Source organism: Micropterus dolomieu, linkage group LG06 (assembly GCF_021292245.1).
Source record: "Micropterus dolomieu isolate WLL.071019.BEF.003 ecotype Adirondacks linkage group LG06, ASM2129224v1, whole genome shotgun sequence".
Lineage (NCBI taxonomy): Eukaryota > Metazoa > Chordata > Actinopteri > Centrarchiformes > Centrarchidae > Micropterus > Micropterus dolomieu.
In genome coordinates this window covers 185,811-206,122 of record NC_060155.1, presented here as the reverse complement: position 1 = coordinate 206,122, position 20,312 = coordinate 185,811, and the positions used below count along the sequence as shown (strand labels likewise).

Below are 20,312 nucleotides of genomic sequence, written 5' to 3'. Positions count from 1 at the left end.
ATTTATCAGATCGATTTCAGTTTGTATATGTTAATGATGAGTCCTCCATGCATGCCACAGTTAGTCATGGAGTTCCTCAAGGATCTGTCCTCGGACCAATCCTCTTCACTTTATATATGCTTCCTTTAGGCAATATTATCAAGAAATATTCCATAAGCTTTCATTGTTATGCAGATGATACTCAGTTATATCTATCGATCAAACCAGATGAAACTCATCAGTTAGCTAAACTTCAAATGTGCCTTCAGGATGTTAAAACCTGGATGACCTGTAATTTTCTAATGTTAAACTCAGATAAAACTGAAGTTATTGTTCTGGGGCCTAAGCACCTCCATGACGCATTATCTAAAGATATAGTTTCCCTTGATGGCATCGCCCTGGCCTCCAGCACCACTGTGAGGAATCTTGGAGTTATCTTTGATCAGGACATGTCGTTTAAGTCTCACATTAAGCAAATTTCAAGGACCGCCTTTTTTCACCTACGTTATATTGCGAAAATCAGGAACATCCTGTCTAAAAATGATGCAGAAAAACTAGTCCATGCATTTGTTACTTCTAGGCTGGATTACTGCAATTCCTTATTATCAGGCTGCTCGAAAAAGTCCGTTAAGACTCTTCAGCTGATCCAGAATGCTGCAGCACGTGTTCTGACAGGAACCAGGAAAAGAGATCATATTTCTCCTGTCTTAGCTTCTTTGCATTGGCTTCCAGTAAAATCCAGAATAGAATCATTCATCTTACCTACAAAGCTCTTAATGGTCAGGCACCATCTTATCTTAAAGAGCTCATAGTACCTTACTACCCCACCAGAGCACTGCGCTCCCAGAATGCAGGGCTACTTTTGGTTCCTAGAGTCTCCAAAAGTAGACTAGGAGCCAGAGCATTCAGCTATCAAGCTCCTCTCCTGTGGAACGAGGTTCCAGTTTGGGTTCAGGAGGCAGACACCATCTCCACATTTAAGAGTAGGCTTAAGACTTTCCTCTTTGATAAAGCTTATAGTTAGGGCTGGCCCAGGTTAGTCCAGAACCGTCCCTTAGTTATGCTGCTATAGGCCTATACTGCCGGGGGATTTCCTATGATGCACTGAGCTCCTCTCTCCTCTACTTTCTTTCCCTCTGTATGCAACCTCATCCCATTATTGCATGTTACTAACACAACTTCTCCCCTTTCTGGTAGTCTTGTGCTTTCTCGTCCCTCTCCTCTCTCCTATCACTTCCTGCAGGTTTTCTGGCTCTGGAGCTGTGGAGTCTGGATCTGTGGCTGCGGGTCACCTGCTGCCCCCGTGTTCATGCTCGACACCCTCTGCTACAACAACTATTGTTACTAGTCCTATTGTTATTATAATCATTAACATTACGACTGTTACCATTAGTACTACTATAAATATCTGTACCATTTTTCATTTAGTCTATAGCAACATCACCTTTACTGTCTGTACCTCTGTGTGTATATTGTGTAGGCTGCATTCTCTCTCTCCCTCTCTCTCTCTCTCTCTCTCTCTCTCTCACCCCAACCGGTCGAGGCAGATGGCCGCCCACCCTGAGCCATGGTTCTGCTCGAGGTTTCTGCCTCTTAAAAGGAAGTTTTTCCTTGCCTCTGTTTCCTAGTGCTGCTAGGAATAGTATCACACTACCTTGTTTCTTACGATCCGCCCTTCTCTGCTTCTGATTGGCTAGTAGTCCATACCAGGGAACTGCGCATGTGCAACTCCCAACAAAGATTTTGTACAACTAAGATGCATCACATGGGACTCGAACGCCAATCCTGAGTGTAATTCTGGGGTTTGACCCATTCAACCACCCCGTCCTACAAACATCCTATACTGACGTTTTTCTGGTGAACTGCAGCCTGTACGCTAAATAATACTGAAGAGACCATTTAAGGAATTCTGGGCTTGCCAGATTGGTTAATGCACCAGAGTCAGCCAGTATACTTGGTTCATGTTAGCCTGTTAGCTTGTGGATATTTTTACTGCTGCCTACGGAATTATCAGAGAGCTGCTGCAGTTTCTTTGATGGTTAGACTGTTGCTTATTTGATCGACTACATTTAGTGCCTGTTAGCATTAGTAATATTAATGCATATGAATAACACACACAGTCATAGTTTACAAATGATATGCCATGTCAAGGCACAAAGCACTGCACCGTCATCATAGTTGTAAAATCTACTTTATGAAAAGAACATAAAGGACTTGGACAACTGTGCCCCCTTTGCGGTTTTCTACCCTTACAGCAAAGCCTGACCTACAGGGTTAGATACAACTTCATTGTTTCTGGCTATATTACCACTAATAGCACTTTAAGCCATGGAAAATGGAACATGGAAAGTGAAAACATGTAATAGCATAGAATCCTCCATCTTTCTATTGGACTGTAATCCTCTACTGCACGTGTGCATTGTCATTGGTCCTAATGTGGTTCGTGAGTATAAGTAATATGGAAATAATAATGGATGATTCTTAAATGCAACAAGCTTTTGTAAAATGTAAATGTAAGTCTCAGGCTGAATCACCGATCTACCAGCTGTAAAAGAAATAAACACCGTACAATATGAAATTAAAAAGATGATGATTTAAATCAGTCTGATCAGGGTTGGTGCCAATCATTTTCAGTACCTGAAGGTTTAGCACACAGATTCAGTTGGCACTCATTATAGAGGTTCTAAACCTGCATGTAACCTGTAACATGTAACCGCATGTACCATGAGGATTTTGTTTTTGTTGCATACTGATCCGTTTCTGCTGTATTCCAAACTACAGCTTTGTAAATGTAATATATTTTGTGCTGTTTGTGACTTACCTCAGCATGAACACAGTCAATAATCCTGTAGCTGTTCAGATGAGAGGTGCACAGCAGCCCTTATGACTGAGTGGGTGACACCATTCAAATCCATCTCTTTATTTCGAAGGGGCGGAGAACTCTAAACTTACAGAGCCGACGTGTCGTAACACATAAACCGCCGGGAGTTTGAAAATCCAACAAATAAACCCTGCAGTGCAACGTCCAGACCAGTTCCACAAGGAGAGCAGGCTGTCAATCATATGATTGTTCCAGCACAAATTAGGTTGACACAAATTCCCCGCAACAAAAAAATCTTCATCCAACTATGACTCAGCTCCGACTGGCTTTCAGCTTTCAGGCAGTATCTCCTCTCTCAGCACGCAAACTCTCTGTGACTCCAACCAAGTCCAACAGCAAGAAAAGCTCTAACAGAGGCTGCTGTACCATCAAAATTCTCAGCTCTCAACAGTAAACATTACTTAAGTATTTTTAGAAATTAAATTGTACATATGACATATTATGCTGGAAACGATACTGTGTTGACATCATTACATGAGGGCTGATTACATGACAGTAGCAGTGGTATATCAGTGTCATGGTATACCATGAAATGAAGATTGACAGAAACATACTAAGTACATTTGCTTTTCTATGGTATTAAAAAATCAAGCGGACAGAGAATCACACCTGCACCTGGGCATCTTTATTTATTTTCAAAAGGTTGCCTTTTTACTATAGCCTGACCAATTTATTGTCCAGCCAATGTTATCAGCCGATATGAGCCAATTGCAGTTAAATCGTTTTCGTGGGTTTATAAGAGCGAATTAATGAAACAGAGAGAGAGATCCTTCAATCATGTCATGAGTGTTGCACTCCCCTGTTGAAAACAGCGCCACAAATCCACCATAGAACAAAACAATCAGCTGACCAGGGTCCAGCAGAAACAGTGTGGCAGTTCTAGTAAACTATCATTTCTCCCTAGTTCATCACTTCTAAATATTCTCTTACATAGCTTACAGCAGCTAACGCTGCCCGTTACTAAATCAGATTAGCCACAAAGCTAGATAGTGCCATGTTTATCAGTCGAAGAGGGCCAATGTTAGTGAATAGTTTAACTATAGCATTTAACTTATTCTGCCTGAAAGAAGTAATGGTAAATGATGATAAATAAATGTGAGCTGATCAAGTATTTAACAAAGCATTTGTTGATATTAAAGAAACCGTGATATTTTCCGTGATATGACAGTTGTCATACCATGAAAAGCTCATGCTGTTGCAACCCCACTATGTATGCAGCAGTGTACACTAGGCTTGTTCCGATTGGCAATTAGATCGCCTATCGACGATTGAAGGGATAATCAGCGACTGGGTTTTCATGTGCCTATATTAAGGCGATTCTACCTAACTCACTATCAGAACTAAGATGACACAAAAACAATCTGCAAGGTCATCATAATGTGATTTCATCAGTGGAGTGACAAAAAATCATGTGTGATTTGAACACTTGTCATAATTCAGGAGAAATGTGACCCCTGAGAGGACAATGAAAAACGGCAATCTTGGGAGAAAATTGGGAGGTTGAGCAAGTATGAGCTAACGGGAGCTAACCTCTGTTAGCTTCTGCACGACAGCGTGCTGCGTGTGACGTCATTGTTATCTTCTGCACTATATGGGCCACATTTAAACATTAATTTAAACATTAATGTCAAAAAATTGGATCTGGGAAAAAATCGGAATTGAGCATTAAGGCCTGCAGACTGAATATAACCTTTGTGATTTTCCATTGAGACAAAAAAATATTTTGCCATACTTCGTCTGTGACTGTCTGTTCTCCTTCTTTATCTCATATGATCTTTATATTTTGTTGACTTGGCTTTGAGGTTGAGAAGGCACAACAGGGAGATATTCCCTCTTTTAGTTTCAGATTTGTATGCATTTATGAATAATTGGTTTACTGGGTTCTCTAGTGTTTTCCCTGTTGAAGTTTTTATTATAATAAGTTCTCAACTGCAGGTATCTATAAAAATCTTGTTTTTCTATTGAGAAAGTTTCTAAGATTTTGGACACTCTACTAAACTAATTTCACCTTTCTTTACAATGTTAAATAGGTTACAGCTGTGTAGCGCACAGAAGCCGTTGCCATGGCTATTCTCCATAGAGCGCCTGCTGTTTACTCGCGGAGCATTTGTATCCTGTTCACCGGAGCGCAGAGCAACCCCGCAGGGCCAAGTGACTACATTGTGATTTTAAGAACGTTCCTAAGACCGACATCTTCCCTAGTACTAACCAGCATGCAGTGTGGAGCTATCCACTTGGCTGTGGCGTTTGATCGCTTGTTTTGCTTTTGTTTATCTCCTCCCTCACACTGCAGCGTAGTCTGCTGAAGCCTCTCTCCACTGCTTGTGGCTGATTTGCAGGCTGATCAATATCCCACCCCTCCGTGACCCATGGTTCTGGATGTGTATTCAGAGCCAGTGAGAAACGGACTTTCATAATAATAGCGTAATAATAAAAACTGCGTTAACTTGCGATAAAAAAATTGTCGCCGTTAATTAATTAATGTGTAAATACAATTAACTGTATTTACTGTGCAGAAAAGCTAAAATAACCAGTGTGTTATGAACTTGCTCCTCTGCGAGACAATTTAATAAGCGATTCCTTTTCAATGAGCATCTGTGGCTGACTCAGATGTGAAACTCCCTGCAGGGAGCGAAACATTGAGAAGACTTGATCAGGTTTGAACTGCAGAGAAACCATAACTGAACTGAACTCTTACACTCAAACTATCACTCATTTTAATCTTTGGATATCTAAATAAATAAAGTTATGTGCGGGAGTTTATCAATTCTGTCTTCAAGAATTTATACAATATATGGGAAATGACATGGGGAAATGAACAGAGGACATTCCACAGACTAACTGGACTGTCTGTAGGTCACGCCATACTATTACAGTGTGTGAATAGCAGAGAAGGCAGTGGACAGTGAAGGAGGCACATCTGGGTCAATATCCTATATGTGACAAGTGGGAGCATAACAGTGTCTCGGTTTTCCGACAGAATCAGACCCCCTCACTGACAAAAATAATCCCAGTAATTGGCAACACATCCCAAACTCATGGATAGAAAGTAGCGGCATGTTATCAGGACAGTTCAGACAACATGAAGCATGGACTTTGTCAAGATGCCTTAATGAAATACGACATATGGACTGCATGTTAGTAAAAGGGCTTGTTCCGTGCAACCTTTTCATAATTGTTAAAAACAACGGAGGAAGAGGATCATCGGCCATCATATTTGATTATCTGTTACATTAAAGAGGCCTCTCTAGCAGGGTAGTTGCCTACAGTGACACAGTATCTGTGATTCTCAGACAACAGCACTGAGTGGGTGTTCTCAGGATACTGAAGCTGAGAGGAAATGCTGCATCTCTGTGCTGTGCTGCCACATTTGCAACATGACTCACTTGTCCAGGAGATGCTATAATTATGGGTCAAAACAAGGTGACATATTTGTTGCTGATTGGCCCGAGGTGACTGCATCATTTATGGGGCACAACATGTTTACTGTGGCCTTGTTGAACCTGTCTTTCCTCATCACTGCTACACAGTCAGACATCCGCCCACTCTCTGTTCAGAGAGGTCATGTGCAGTGCAGAGCCACAGCAGTACACTCAGGGGGAATATAACCTATACTAACAATCTCCTGTTGTTTACCTAGTACTGGTCTATTTAAGACTCCTTGGCTAATATGTATTCATGCCACCTGTCTTGTTCTTGTCAAATTCCATATGCCACTCCAGAGAACATCCTATTTACATCATCTGCATATTGTTTCTGTCAGTTGAAAACCTTCTACTTTCAAATATGGTCACTTAATGTTTTTCCCTATTCTTCTGAGATGTGTATTATTGAAGAACAGTTCAACATTTTGGGAAATACACTTATTTGTTTCCAAAAGTAAGATACCATACTTCCCAAACCACAACATTTTCCTAAACCTAACCAATTAGTTATTGTATTTTGTTGTTGTTATCCTAGCCAACCTAATCCTAACTGTTTCTCATGTGTCATTTTGGGAGGCATGGATAAACAACCTGCAAAACATGTTGTTGGACTTGTTTGAGGACATGGTTAGCCTAGCTTAGAATAAATGGTGGAAACAGAAGGAAACAGTGAGCCTGGCTCTTTCCAAAATTCAAAAATACACCTATTAACAAATGGTATCTCTTTTCTTTAATCTAGAAACATAAAATGACAGTCTATGGTTATTTGGGGAGTTACATGCTGGAGGTCCAAAGCCACTTATTATTTTGACACACTCTATTATCGGCAGCACTCTGTGGTTCTCTTGCTCAACAACACTATTGATGCCCAAGTGCAGGTGAGGTTCTCCTTCTGGTTGCTTTTTAATACCATAGAAAGCTATTGTCTGAACTACCAACCACTTGGACTGACAGCCAACACTCACAACTAGCTAGCAGTTAAATATTTAAAACCATGTAAGTGGCCTCAGAAGTTTAAATGTCTGCACAAATACATCCCTCCGCTGTTTGCTTGTGAATATTTCTCACTTTAAAATGGATGAAGAGACAAGACCAAGAGTGATGTCAAAATAGTGAAGTGAAAAAATGTATTTTAGATTTTCATTTGTAAATTCCCCCGGCACTGACATTTTTGTACGTGTTTATCTGTACTTTCATATGTCTTTGCTTTGGTGTTTCACCACACCAAGTCAAACTGTATATTCAGTGGATTTTCAGTATGTGATAGTCCTCAATACACAGAAAACACTGTGCCTTTCATGTTTTTTAGTGTGTGTGTGTGTGTGTTTGTGGATGATAGTGTGTGTTAGTCTGTCCTGTGATCTCTATCAGCAGGACAGGACCTCAGGAGGCTTATGAACATCACACGGAGTGTTTATCTTCAGATGTCAGTAACAAAGACCTGGACATTTGCGAGAACTGGCTTTATGTTTCCTTGCGGTATAACTGTACAAGCAAAACAAAGTCAAAAGAGAAAAACTGTGCCTGCTGGGTAGCGACAGGGCCAAAGTAGTGTATCAGTCTTGGACATCAAAGATGGCGTTTTACAAAAGCACATCCGATGATTTGTGATGTGAAATCATTATACAGTATGTGATTCTGCCACTTCTGTCATTAATTCCAGCACCAATAGCTTAGGTTTAAGGTTTAACGTCCCAAGAGATGGTTTTGCCCTGTCTGCAGTTGAATCAAAGGCTGTCAGTTCAACGAGAACACTGTAGACGCAGGAGGGGTGCCGACACAGGGATAAAAAAAGCCTGGGGGAAAAGGCTGCTCTGCAGTCTGGTAGTGTGGCAGTAGAAACTGTCTTTAGTATCCTTTGGGCTCTGCGTAGGCACCTCACCTCACAGATATCACTGATGCTCGGGAGATGGGTATCAATGATCTTCTGAGCAGTTTAATCACCCAGTCCTCTGGTCCTGGGCCGTGCACATCCCATGCCAGTTTGTGGTGTTTCCACTCAGGATGCTTTCTATTGCTCCTCTGTAAATACTGACAAGAACTTGGCGTGGGAATTTGGCCTTCTTAAGCTTCCTCAAGAAAAAGTCGTTTCTGAGCTTTCTTCACCAGCGTGGAGATGTGAGATGACCATGTCAGGTTTTCTGTGATGCTGATTCCCAGGAACCTGAAACTGTTCACCTGCTCCACCTCAGCTCCACTGATGGAGACAGGAGTGTGTGTCTTTATTTTCTTGGTTTTGCTGACATTCTCTGCACACCACTCTGCAAGATCTCCTGGATTCCATCAAAGATCAATTTCCTCCCAATATAAATTCTCATCGTTGTTTGAAATCCAGTCAGTGATGGTGTTGTCGTCCGCAAACTTCACAATAGAGTTCTCTCCATGTCGGGAGTTGTAGTCTTGGGTGTACAGCTTAACCAGAAGGGGGCAGAGCACACAGCCCTGGGGAGTTCCAGTGTTGAGCATGGAGTGATTAACCCTAACCCACAAGGGGCGACATCTTATTGTAGGGGGAGCAGCCGATAGTAAGGAAATCCCACTTAGGGTGGCTGTTTTGCTCAGTCCAACAAGTAAGCTATCTTCACATCTACATAATACTATAGAAATACTATACAATGAATATTTATGATTTATATTTAATATTTACATATTTTCAAGCCATTTACCATTGACCATAGTCTTGCATTCCTAGTGCAATGACATCACTTCTGTTATGAATTGGCGCTATATAAATAAAATCGAACTGAATTATTAGTCATGTCTGAAACTGGAAACAGTTGATTCATAACACTGTAGGATACAATGAAAAATATGGAGGGTGTTTTGGCTGACTCACCTCTGTGTTGGCAGGCCTGGCATAGCGTTTGAACACATGTGTTGGGTCTTTATGATAAACCTTGAGACAGGAGTGGGATGTGATGTTTCTAGAAGCACACAGAACACACAGTGACAGCTGAATGTGCGTTAACAAATGGATAAAATGTCTGACACTTTATTATATGCAGAATCACCATTCACACAACAACATTCGTGCAACAGAATATTTAAGATTTACAAGAAAAGTAAAAAAAAACAACTGAGTGATCAGATGGATGAGATGTGCAAGACCAAAAAAATATACTTGTTACTGTTGTAAATTCTTATTTTGAGGGAATTAGTATTTTGTTCATGATGTTTAAGATACAATCATTAATATCTGACTTGGATCTTCATCACAATGGCTTTGCAAATTGGAGTCAGTGACGATAATTTATCAGCAGATGCTTAACACTGCCTGACCCTCCTCTATTACTTTAATGGCTGCTGAGACTTTCTAAATCATGGAAATTACTCTGATGTACTACTACCGTAATTTCAAAAGCAAGTAATTTTTTTATAAATGCAATAAGGAAATGGTTGTAATGAACATCTCTGCCAGGCCATAAAATGTTATTGCTGTGGGCGGCTGAGGCTCAGGAGGTACAGGTACAGGAGATTGGTGGTTCCACCCCCAAAGTGTCATTGGGCAAGATACTGAACCCCAAATTGCTCCTGAAGGCTGTTGGTGTGTGTGTGTGCGTGTCTGTGAATGTGTATTTCTGATGAGCAGTGTACACTAGGCTTGTTCCGATTGGCAATTGGATCTCCTATCAACGATTGAAGGGATAATCAGCAACTGGGTTTTCATGTGCCTATATTAAGGAGATTCTAACTAACTCACTATCAGAACTAAGATGAATAAAAACATCTGGAGAATCTGCACCACACTGCAGTGTTTCCCATTCATTGATTTATTTGTGGCGACATTACAAGCCTCAATATCAACAGACAGTCACATACTATACTATTTAAGTAAAGAGTAAAATCAAAATGTATGGTGGAGCTGCACGCAGCGCATAGATTCCCTCAGTAAATCTGCTTGCTCACTCCCTCTCTCTCTCTCTCACAAACACACTGAAACAGAGCCATGTGTACAGGTATAGAAAAACTAAAGCATTGAAGTTAACTGTAAGAAGTTAGTGTCTTTTTTTTAAACACAACGCTGTCAGTGTCGGAGACCCAACTTCAAATAAGTTCTAAGCAAGCATGTAAGGAGCCTAGCTAATAAGGATAGATATGTTAACGTTAGAATACAGCTGGGTGTCAAGGTTAGCTCGCTGTACATATCTGCTATCTGTTGATTCACAGCACAGGTAGCTCTTCCCCCGATCACAGGTTTGGGGAAATGCATTTAAAACAAATATGGACCCTATAATTAAACTTCAAAAAAGAGCTATTAGAATAATAAATAAAGAGGGTTTCTGGGAATCTGCAGACTAATTATTTCACCTGCATGCACATTAACATTTTTAGATATTGTGTAAAATCAAAATACTTTTTCAAGTTAGGAATTAAAGTGTTCCTGTTTGCATTAAAAAAAATAAATAACTAGAATAATTAATTAAAAACTAGAAGGAAAGTACTGTTTAAGTGGATTGTGCATATTTTAAACATGTAGGTGAGTAAAAAATACAGATGTGTTTTGGGATAGATATTTTAAATTCTGGAAGATTTTTTTAAATTCTGGAATGGATTTAGTGACAAGTTGAAATCTTTGTGGAGTTTCAAAAAAATATGCAGGATAAGCGGTTGACGATGGATGGATGGATTGGTGTACATGATGATTGGTGTCATGCTTTGTTCATTATATTTTAGATTGAAATAAACCACGGTCAGTGCTCAGATTCACTCTTCACAGTTGAGACTGTTTCAACAGTTGGTTATTGGTCCCTGATTCCATTCATCTATTTAATAATGTAATATTTACAACTTTATTCATATTTCTAAAATCTATCTGATATTAGTTAGTAACTGAACCTGCCAGCTTACTTCTGAACTGAACATAACTATGAACGTATATCTTGACATTATGAATGGGTAGAAAGGAGAGCAGGGAATGGTCGTCTACATCATTTCAGAATCACCCTTTTCTGTATCACAGTAATTTAGGAGGCACACAAGTTGGTGTTCTTTAGTACGCACGTTAATGACTAATTACTGCATCAACAGGCCCTCACCTGATGTCCTCCAGGTGGTAGTAGACGTTGCGGCTGGTGTCTTTGATGTAGATGGCCATGTTGGGAGACTGCAGCATCTTTATGGTGAGCTGATGGGGGAAGGCAGTGACAAACAGAGCCTGCAGAGCGTCCTGACTGCTGATCTCAGCAGGCATCCTGACCTGCTTCGTCTCCTCCCCGTACTGCAGGTATAACACACCTGAGACACCACACACAGGCAGGGAGGGCTTTAGTCTCTGACAGGAGAACATCCATTAATCTGAATGCACCACATCTGACAACCAAACTACGTGTCTAACCCCTGGGTTATTGTTAGAGGCCGCTACTGTGTAAGTGTATGCAAGCATGACATAATGTCATCATCCCTTAATTAACAATGCCACACACCTTAATGCACCTGGTGGCCTCCAAGAGTTGAAATTAAGGCAGTACAGTATCTTTAACTAAACACGTCTGCAGTGTGAATAAAAACTCAACATTCTTACATCACAGTCCCTGGAAGGACTATTGTCAGCAGGCTGCTCGGGACGTACGTGAGGATTTAAAGGTACAATGTGAACTGAGACTACACCTGTCGGGGCAGCATATCAATATCAGGTCATAACTGCGGACAGCTGCCATTAGCTAACTGTGCAGCTAACTTAGCAGTGTTAGCGGAGTCCTAAATGGGCACCCAAACCAGAGCCGGGCTCAGCCCTGAACTCAGCTTTCTATGTAGTAGTAGTCAGACTGTGCAGGTCATGGCCTTGTACATGTGTACAGTTGAAACCAGAAGTTTACATACACTATATAAAATACACATATCCTTTTTTTTCTCACCGTCTGACATGAAATCAGACAATCACTTTTCCTGTTTTAGGTCCGTTAGGATTACCAAAATTATTTATATTGGCTAAATGCCAGAATAATGAGAGAAGAATTTATTTAGACTATTTTTACTTGCTTTACTTTGTTCAAAGTCAGAAGTCTACATACACTAAGATTACTATGCCTTTAAACAATTTTGGAAAGCCCGGATGATGCTTCTGATTATGTTAATTAGAGACACACCTGTGGATGTTTTTTAAGGCACACCTGAAACACACTGCTTCTTTGTGTAACATCATGGGAAAGTCAAAAGAAATCACGTTCATCTGTTGTAAGCAAGTATAAACACCATGGAAATGTCCAGCCATCATACCGCTCGGGAAGGAGACGGGTTCTGTGTCCCAGAGATGAACGTGCTTTGGTCCAAAATGTGTAGATCAACCCAAGAACAAAAGCAAAAGACCTTGTGAAGATGCTGGCTGAAGCTGGTAAGAGTTTGTCATTATCCACAGTGAAATGAATGCTGTCCCGACATTGGCTAAAAGGTAGGGGTGGGAATCACCAGAGGCCCCACGATACGATATTATCACGATATTTATGTTGCGATTCGATTTTATTGCGATTTTAAATATATTGAGATATATTGCAATTTATTACCTTTTTCCAACTTCCAATTAGGTCCCTAAAGTCAAACTTTGTCTGTTTATCTGTTTATCTAAAAAGATACATTTCTCTGTTTGTTCATATCACTTTTTCAGTCCTCTATATGGTCCTGTTAAGTTTTCTAGTGGACTAAAAAAGCAATAGATTTTATCATTCTAGCACCAAAAAGTTAAAACTCCCATCTGCATTTTATATACTAAAATATTGATACTTGGCGTCCGTGTATCGATACAGTATTGCCCTGGCAAATATCACGATACTATGCTATCGATTTTTTCCCCACCCCCTACTAAAAGGCCACTCTGCCAGGAAGAAGCCATTACTCCAAAAGAAACATAAAAAAAGCCATATTACAGTTTGTAAATGCACACAGGGACAAAGACCTTCATTTTTGGAGACATGTCCTGTGGTCTGACGAAACTAAAATCGAACCGTTTGGCCATAATGACCATCGTTACGTTTGGAGGAATAAGGGGGAAGCTTGCAAGCCTGAGAACACCATCCCAACTGTGAAATACGGGGGTGGCAGCATCATGCTGTGGGGTTGATTTGCTGCAGGAGGGACTGGTGCACTTCGCAAAATAGATGGCATCATGAGGAAAGACCATTATGTGGAAATACTGAAGCAACATCTCAAGACATCAGCCAGGAAGTTAAAGCTTGGGCGCAAATGGGTCTTCCAAATGGACAATGACCCGAAGCATACTGCCAAACAGCTTCCAACGTGGCTTAAGGATAACAAAGTGGCCATCACAAAGCCCTGATCTCAAACCTATTGAAAATTTAGGGGAAGAGCTGAAAAGGTGTGCGAGCAAGGCGGCCTACAAACTTGGCTCAGTTACACCAGTTCTGTCAGGAGGAATAGGCCAAAATTGCTGTCAACTATTGTGAGAAGCTTGTGGAAGGATATCCAAAACATTTGACCAAAGTCATCCAGTGTAAAGGCAATGGTACCAAATACTAATGAAATGTATGTAAACTTCTGACTTTGACCAAAGTAATAAAAAATTGTCTAAATAAATCCTTCTGTCATTATTCTGGCATTTAACAAATATAAATAATTTTGGTAATCCTACTGGACATTAACCAGGAAAAGTGATGAGTGTCTGATTTCATGTCAGACAGTGAGGAAAAAAGCATGTGTCTTTTTATATAGTGTATGTAAACTTCAGGTTTCAACTGTATATCTGAGCTGTGGCGTGATCAGTGTGCATGCTGATGACATTTTGTATCTTGGATTGATAAAAGAATAAACCTTCCCTTAAGTAGTAGTCCACAAGGCCTCTGGGTTATGAAACAGGCTCTGTTAGGACTCAAGGACAGACTTTCCCCAAACATGCTTTACATGACCTCATTTTCCCTTTTCTAAGGCTGGTGCCAATTAAATTGTGTTATTTAGTTTAAATATTGATAATCTCTGACAGCCGTGTTCAGTGTCATCCCTCCACTTTTCTTTTGTGTAAGTGTATTTTGGCCTATGCTACCTATTTTTGGTGCTGCCTTAAATAAGCGGTATTAACGCTACAGTGTGTGTGTGTGTGTGTGTGTGTGTGTGTGTGTGTGTGTGTGTGTACGTACCAGGCAACCTGTCTCTTGTCTGACCACTCGACCACCCCACAGGTAGACTTGCTCTGGCTTTACAGCCCCTTGTAAAGGGGACTGTGGGGGGCAGCACCTCTCCATCAGACATGGCCGCTGAAGCCAGGGGGTCCTGCTGTCCCGCCAAGTCCAGTCCGCCTGCACAGGATGGGCTTTCAGAGGGCCAGGGAATTTTCTTCTAGATGGAATGAAAAAGAATAAAAGAGCAGACTGAATGACACTGAGATGATATGAGACTGTGACACGGAAACAGGACAGGGGGCTTAAATGATGATGAGATGGCTTCAAAAGAAAGACAATGTGTATTTGTTACAAAAAGATTAACCTTTTCAAGTGCTTCTTCCTCTGCTTTCAGGCATCAGAGGAATATTTAATAGATTTCTACACAATATTTCTATGCATGTTGTGAAATGATTAGCTGTGCTTATTACAGTCCTGGGACAGCAATGTTTGTGTCAGAGCATTTGATTGATTGATCGCTGTTGGGATATAAAGAACATTTCAACAAACAAAACTAAATAAATTTCCTACCCCAGCTTTAATGTTTACTGGTGTTTAATGGTATTGTGATGTTGTGTTGTATAAATCATGTCTGCATAGCTGTCAGAAAAAAAAACACACATTTGAAGACGGCCTGCATGTCAACATTAGACACTACACACACAGTCCCCTCCAAAAGTATTGCTACCAGCTGTATACCCTACACTCAGTGCCAGCACAGTTTTACGTCAACTTCAAGACTGCTGTCACATTCCATTATACAAATAAGCTAATAAGATGCAGCAGTTCTGTGCTTTGGCTTTGAGCTTAGTGCTCCATGTTTAGTGTACAAGATAAATCTAGGTGTGTGTGTGTGGTTGTTCCTCTAACTTTTGCACGCAGGGGAAAAAATTGAGGGTTACTTTTGTCCCGAGCTGCAGTGGTGGTGGTGGTTTGAGGAAGACTGTATATCTGAACTGACAGAGACTGACATGTGGGTGTGGGGGCAACGTTTGGTACTGTAGGTCACGCAGAGTCCAGTGATGATAATGTTAGACCAAGCTGAAGTTCTGTTTAATACCAAAAATACCAAAATACAGAGGTGAGGATGAAGTAATATATCCACACATTTTACTGAGATGTGTGTTTTGTGATCGATCTGTTAAATGTTCAGGTATTTTTATTATTACAAAAAGTGATTCTAATTTAGGTTTATTCATTAATAAAACAGTTTCCAGATGGCAGGCAGGGTTCAACATTAATGTTTTTCACCCTAAGTACATTTTTACTCTCCCCTATACAAACTATTTTCTTTATTAGCGGTTATCAAAGAACAACAAGACTAAAGTTAACTGTCCTGCTTTATAAATAATAAAGTAAATTAATCAGACTATGGTAACTGTGTGTCATAGAGGCAAACCAACAAACATTCTTGCATATAAAAAAGGTATGACAACGACCCCCTCTTCCTCCCCAAAGATGGACGCATTAACAGTGACTGACAAATCATTAGAAATTTGTAGGCAGGGCTGAGCGACATGGCCTTATAGAATATTACCATATTTTTAGGCTAAATTGCAATACACGATGTACAATATATCTCAATTCACACATTTTGTCTGAATTAACTTACCTACAATGGCAACAGATAAATAAAGAGCAGAGCCTCCATTTTCATCCAGTGGGGCTAGAGGAGTGGATGAAGGAGTCAATTAGGGCTGCCCCCCGACTAAGGATTTACATAGTCCAATCAGAATGGTCAAGTCGTGACTATAGTCCACTGACACTGATAGATGAATCATGTGTGTTTGTGCACGGCGATTGCGAGCCGGGGGAGGGGGTTACACATGGTAGCTCCGCTTTAATCTCTAATCAGTCTCTATTAGTCACTGTAACTTAAACTGCACATTTCCAGCTACATCGAGGCTTATTGTTGACCCGTTTCTCTCTCGCGCCTGCCATTCACCGGTCTTGTGCAGAGTTGTGCGTGCATGCCGTGTGGCCGACAACTGCATGCACGTCATGGGACTATTTCAAGCACTGTTTAAAAACGATACAACATTCTTTGTGTGGTTCATCAACGGTGATAAATGAGGCGCGAGGTGAGGACAACTCGGCACAACACCAGTGAAGCTGGGGCTCAGTCTCTTCAGCACGCTGAGCCTACATATGCGCACTGACGACCCAGGGTTAGGGTCACAATTGTTGGGTCTCTGTTAATAATATTACAAAGAATACAGTTTAGAGCTGCTCTATATGAAAAGTGCAATGAGATAACTTCTGTTAAAAATTGACACTATAAAGATAAAATTGAAGTGAAAAGCAATCAGTCTGACTCTTCCACATTACAAGAAACACTACAGGCTGATTGCATAAAAGGAAAACAACTGAAACTCTCAAATCCATAAACACGAAACACACACACACACACACTTACTGTTGTGCATTCCTGTACAGTGTTTCTAAGCCACACAGTTTGTTCCCAGGTTAAAAAGACAACATGTGTGCTAATTACAGCCCTGAGGGAAGTTGACAAGCCAGAATCCATCGCTCCCACACTGTTATCTGAAGGAAAGGACTGATGATGCTTTTAGTGCTGTCACATGGACCTCAGCTGGAGCCACTAAACATGAGTCACAGGTAGAAGAATGAGCCTTGTTACAGCAGTTCAGCAGTGGCCATTCTGGATAGTTTCCATTCCAACACTGATTTTGTTTTCTAAAGGCAGCCAAGACTCTTAAGGAAGCTACTAACGTTCTTTTTAGACACGTCTTTGGAATCTCATAGATCTCTTAGATCTCACAAATGATTGATTGAGCTATCGTATGTGTAATACTGTATGTGTAATCTTTGGTGATTACATGTGATCTAATCTTCATCAAGACGCCTCCCAGAGTTCCGTGTTCTGAGCACCATGCATTTTTAAGCACTTTTCATCTAAATGCTATCATTTTCAGCTACTGTATCTGGAGGTCGCTAATTCACGTAGGCCTAAGTGAATTGGGTTAGTATAAAGGTGGACATGTCTAATAAATCAAATCCTAAGTATAAAGCGTTATAAAGTGTTCATTACACACCATAGTTTGAATGCGCTGGTTGGAACTAAAAAAGGTTTTTTGCACTGCACCTGCCTGAGAAATATTTGTATAAATGTGTTTTCAGTATTTCCTTACCACCGGCCGAAACTCATTATGCTCTCTGAGCTGAGTGACATAATAAAACCATAAGGTGTTGATTCACCCCTTACTGCATCACCTGAAGTCGTCTCTGTGTCATCAGTGTAGCAGTGTTTGTAGGTGTGTTTCTGTGCTGGTTCAGGTCTGTCGTGGACAGCTGACTCCCAAAGCTTTTGATGTTCTTGATATTTCGTGCGGTGGTTAGTTTGTGGTCTATAACGGCAACCAATTTTCAACACAGTTTGCAGATTGACATCTTTTGAGCAACATCTGTCCTATCAAAGCCAAACCACCTCCATGCCAGTGAGGCTGATCCATATCTAGCGATTCAATCAGCGAAGACTGCGAGGCTGGTGGTGTCAGTGTTTTATATGCTTAAATTGGTTGTTCACACATTTTTAACTTCAAGTCATACATTTTTTGGCTTGTTTAACTCCAGCACACGTGTTCTGCATGCATGACACAGTGAATGCGCAGACAAGGTGTTTTTTGCAAAGTGAGGGACGTAACCTACTCAATAATATCTGCTCACAAATTGTTACAACAATTAAGATATTATCGTAGACAATACATATCGCACACCCCTACTTTCCACATGTACAGTGAACTGCAATCCAATACAGCCCAGCAATAAAAATACTTTGTCGAAGTCAGAGGTGGTCATGTGAACACTGTTTATTCACTGGGGCTGAACCATTTTGGAAAATAATCTAATAGTGATTTTATTTTTTAAGATCTTCATCTTCTGTATTATACAAAATAGACAAGTAATAAATAAGTGTTTAGTATGACCAACAAAATATTAGATAGATTAAACATACACTTCTTTACACATAAAGCTCACATACAGTTCTTTCCTGTGAGCCAGGCCTATATGTTTTGATGAAATAAGGTGATGCATGAATTATCTTCCGCGATGAATTCATGAGTCATTTCCACATGTCGTTTGAAGTAACGTTATGTTCATATGGAGTTATGCTTTCAAACATTTAGGTCAGTAATCCCTAGAAGTGTTGCCCTGTGAGGTAACATTAGAAAAGATAGCAAGGCAAGTTTTGCACAATAACTGACACCGCACTGCATCTTCTTCCAAAATAGCAGCGGTGGGAAGAAGTATCAAATTATAATAATTTCAGAGAAAGATAATTTGAGAATCAAGTCATGGCATTAAATAATCTCATAATATCATCAGGTAGGCCTACCTACAGACGATGATACTTCCTCTGCAGACTGCTTTACTTTTGCGTGTCATGTGACCAGAGTGTAATCCAGCCTTTGCGATTAGAAAATCTCATTTTATCATATCGCGATATTATTGCAAATGCAATTAATCATTCAGCCCTAATAGTCATTGATGAGGCCTGCCACTTTTTATTTGAAATTCAAATATTCTAACTGCAATGTAATGTTTGAATTCAAAATTTAAGTGCAACACAGCTTAAAGTAGTTAGCTCGTGGTCCAGCAGAGGGGGCTTTAATCAATCAGCTTGACCTACTGCATTTACATATCAGCAAAATCGAGAACACCAGCGAGTAAAGCTGGACACAAAAGCACAAAAAATCTTGTCCTGCAACCAAAGCAAATCTGAGGACTCAGCTTCTCACTGCAACCCAGGTGAGGCAACGGAGGGACAACTGTACAACCTCGTGTGACTGCCTACTTTTCACCACACTCATTCTCAGTAGCCAGAAGCTTGGAAAAAGCCACCACCAATAGGGAATTTGTATGCAAGGATTTGCAGCCCAGTGCCCCTGCTTCAGGAGAAGGTACTCAGGACAATGACAATTCACTCCCCAGTCTTTATTAGGTACATCTGTGCTGGTTAACACAAATAGCTTATTTAGCTTACTTTTTTGGGGGCAATCATATTGCAGCAACTTAATGCATTTAGGTATGTATGACTTGCTGAAGTTCAAACCAATATCACGTATGCTCGGGAGATGGGTACCAGTGATGTTCTGAGTAGTTTAATCAGCCGCTGCAGAGCCCTCCGGTCCTGGGCCGTGCACATCCCATGCCAGTTAGTGAAGTTTCCTTTCAGGATGCTTTCTATTGCTCCTCTGTAAAAGCTGACAAGAACTTGGTGTTGAAATTTGGCCTTCTTAAGCTTCTTCAAGAAATCGGATTTTAATAACCACTTATTCCAACCAAGGTGTGCAGAACACCATCTCTGAACGCACAACACGTTGAACCTTGAAGCAGATGGGCAAAAGCAGCAAAAGACCACATCGGGTGCCACTCCTGTCAGCTAAGAACAGGAAACTGAGGCTATAATTCACACATGCTCACCAACACTGGACAATAGAAGACTGGAAAAAAGTTGCCTGGTCTGATGAGTCTCAATTTCAGCTGAGACATTCAGATGACAGGGTCAGAATTTGGTGTAAACAACATGAAAGCATGGATCCATCCTGCCTTTTATCAACGGTTCAGGCTGTTGGTGGTGGTGTAATAGTGTGGGGGATATTTTCTTGGCACACTTTGGGCCCCTTAGTACCAACTGAGCATCGTTTAAATACGGCAGCCTACCTAGTATTGTTGCTGACCATGTCCATCCCCTTATGACCACAGTGTACCCAGCTTCTGATGGCTACTTCCAGCAGGATAATGCACCATGTCGCAAAACATGACAATGAGTTCACTCTACTCTAACGGCCTCCACAGTCACTAGATCTCAATCCAACAGAGCACCTTTGGGATGTGGTGATTGGCATCATGGATGTGCAGCCAACAAATTTGCAGCAACTGCGCTATGTTGTCATGTCA

The 20,312-nt window shown here is 40.7% G+C and overlaps 1 protein-coding gene across 1 annotated transcript in view; it reads right to left on the bottom strand.

The window, feature by feature from the left end:
• Positions 1 to 20,312, bottom strand: part of LOC123972388 (sickle tail protein homolog) — a 152,445-nt gene that overhangs the window by 88,520 nt on the left and 43,613 nt on the right. The window contains exons 3-5 of the mRNA XM_046051873.1: positions 14,370 to 14,568; positions 11,322 to 11,520; positions 9,122 to 9,209 (exon numbers count right to left, since the gene is read on the bottom strand). Of these exons, the coding sequence (XP_045907829.1) occupies positions 9,122 to 9,209; positions 11,322 to 11,520; positions 14,370 to 14,568 (486 nt within the window). The remainder of the gene's footprint in view (positions 1 to 9,121; positions 9,210 to 11,321; positions 11,521 to 14,369; positions 14,569 to 20,312) is intronic.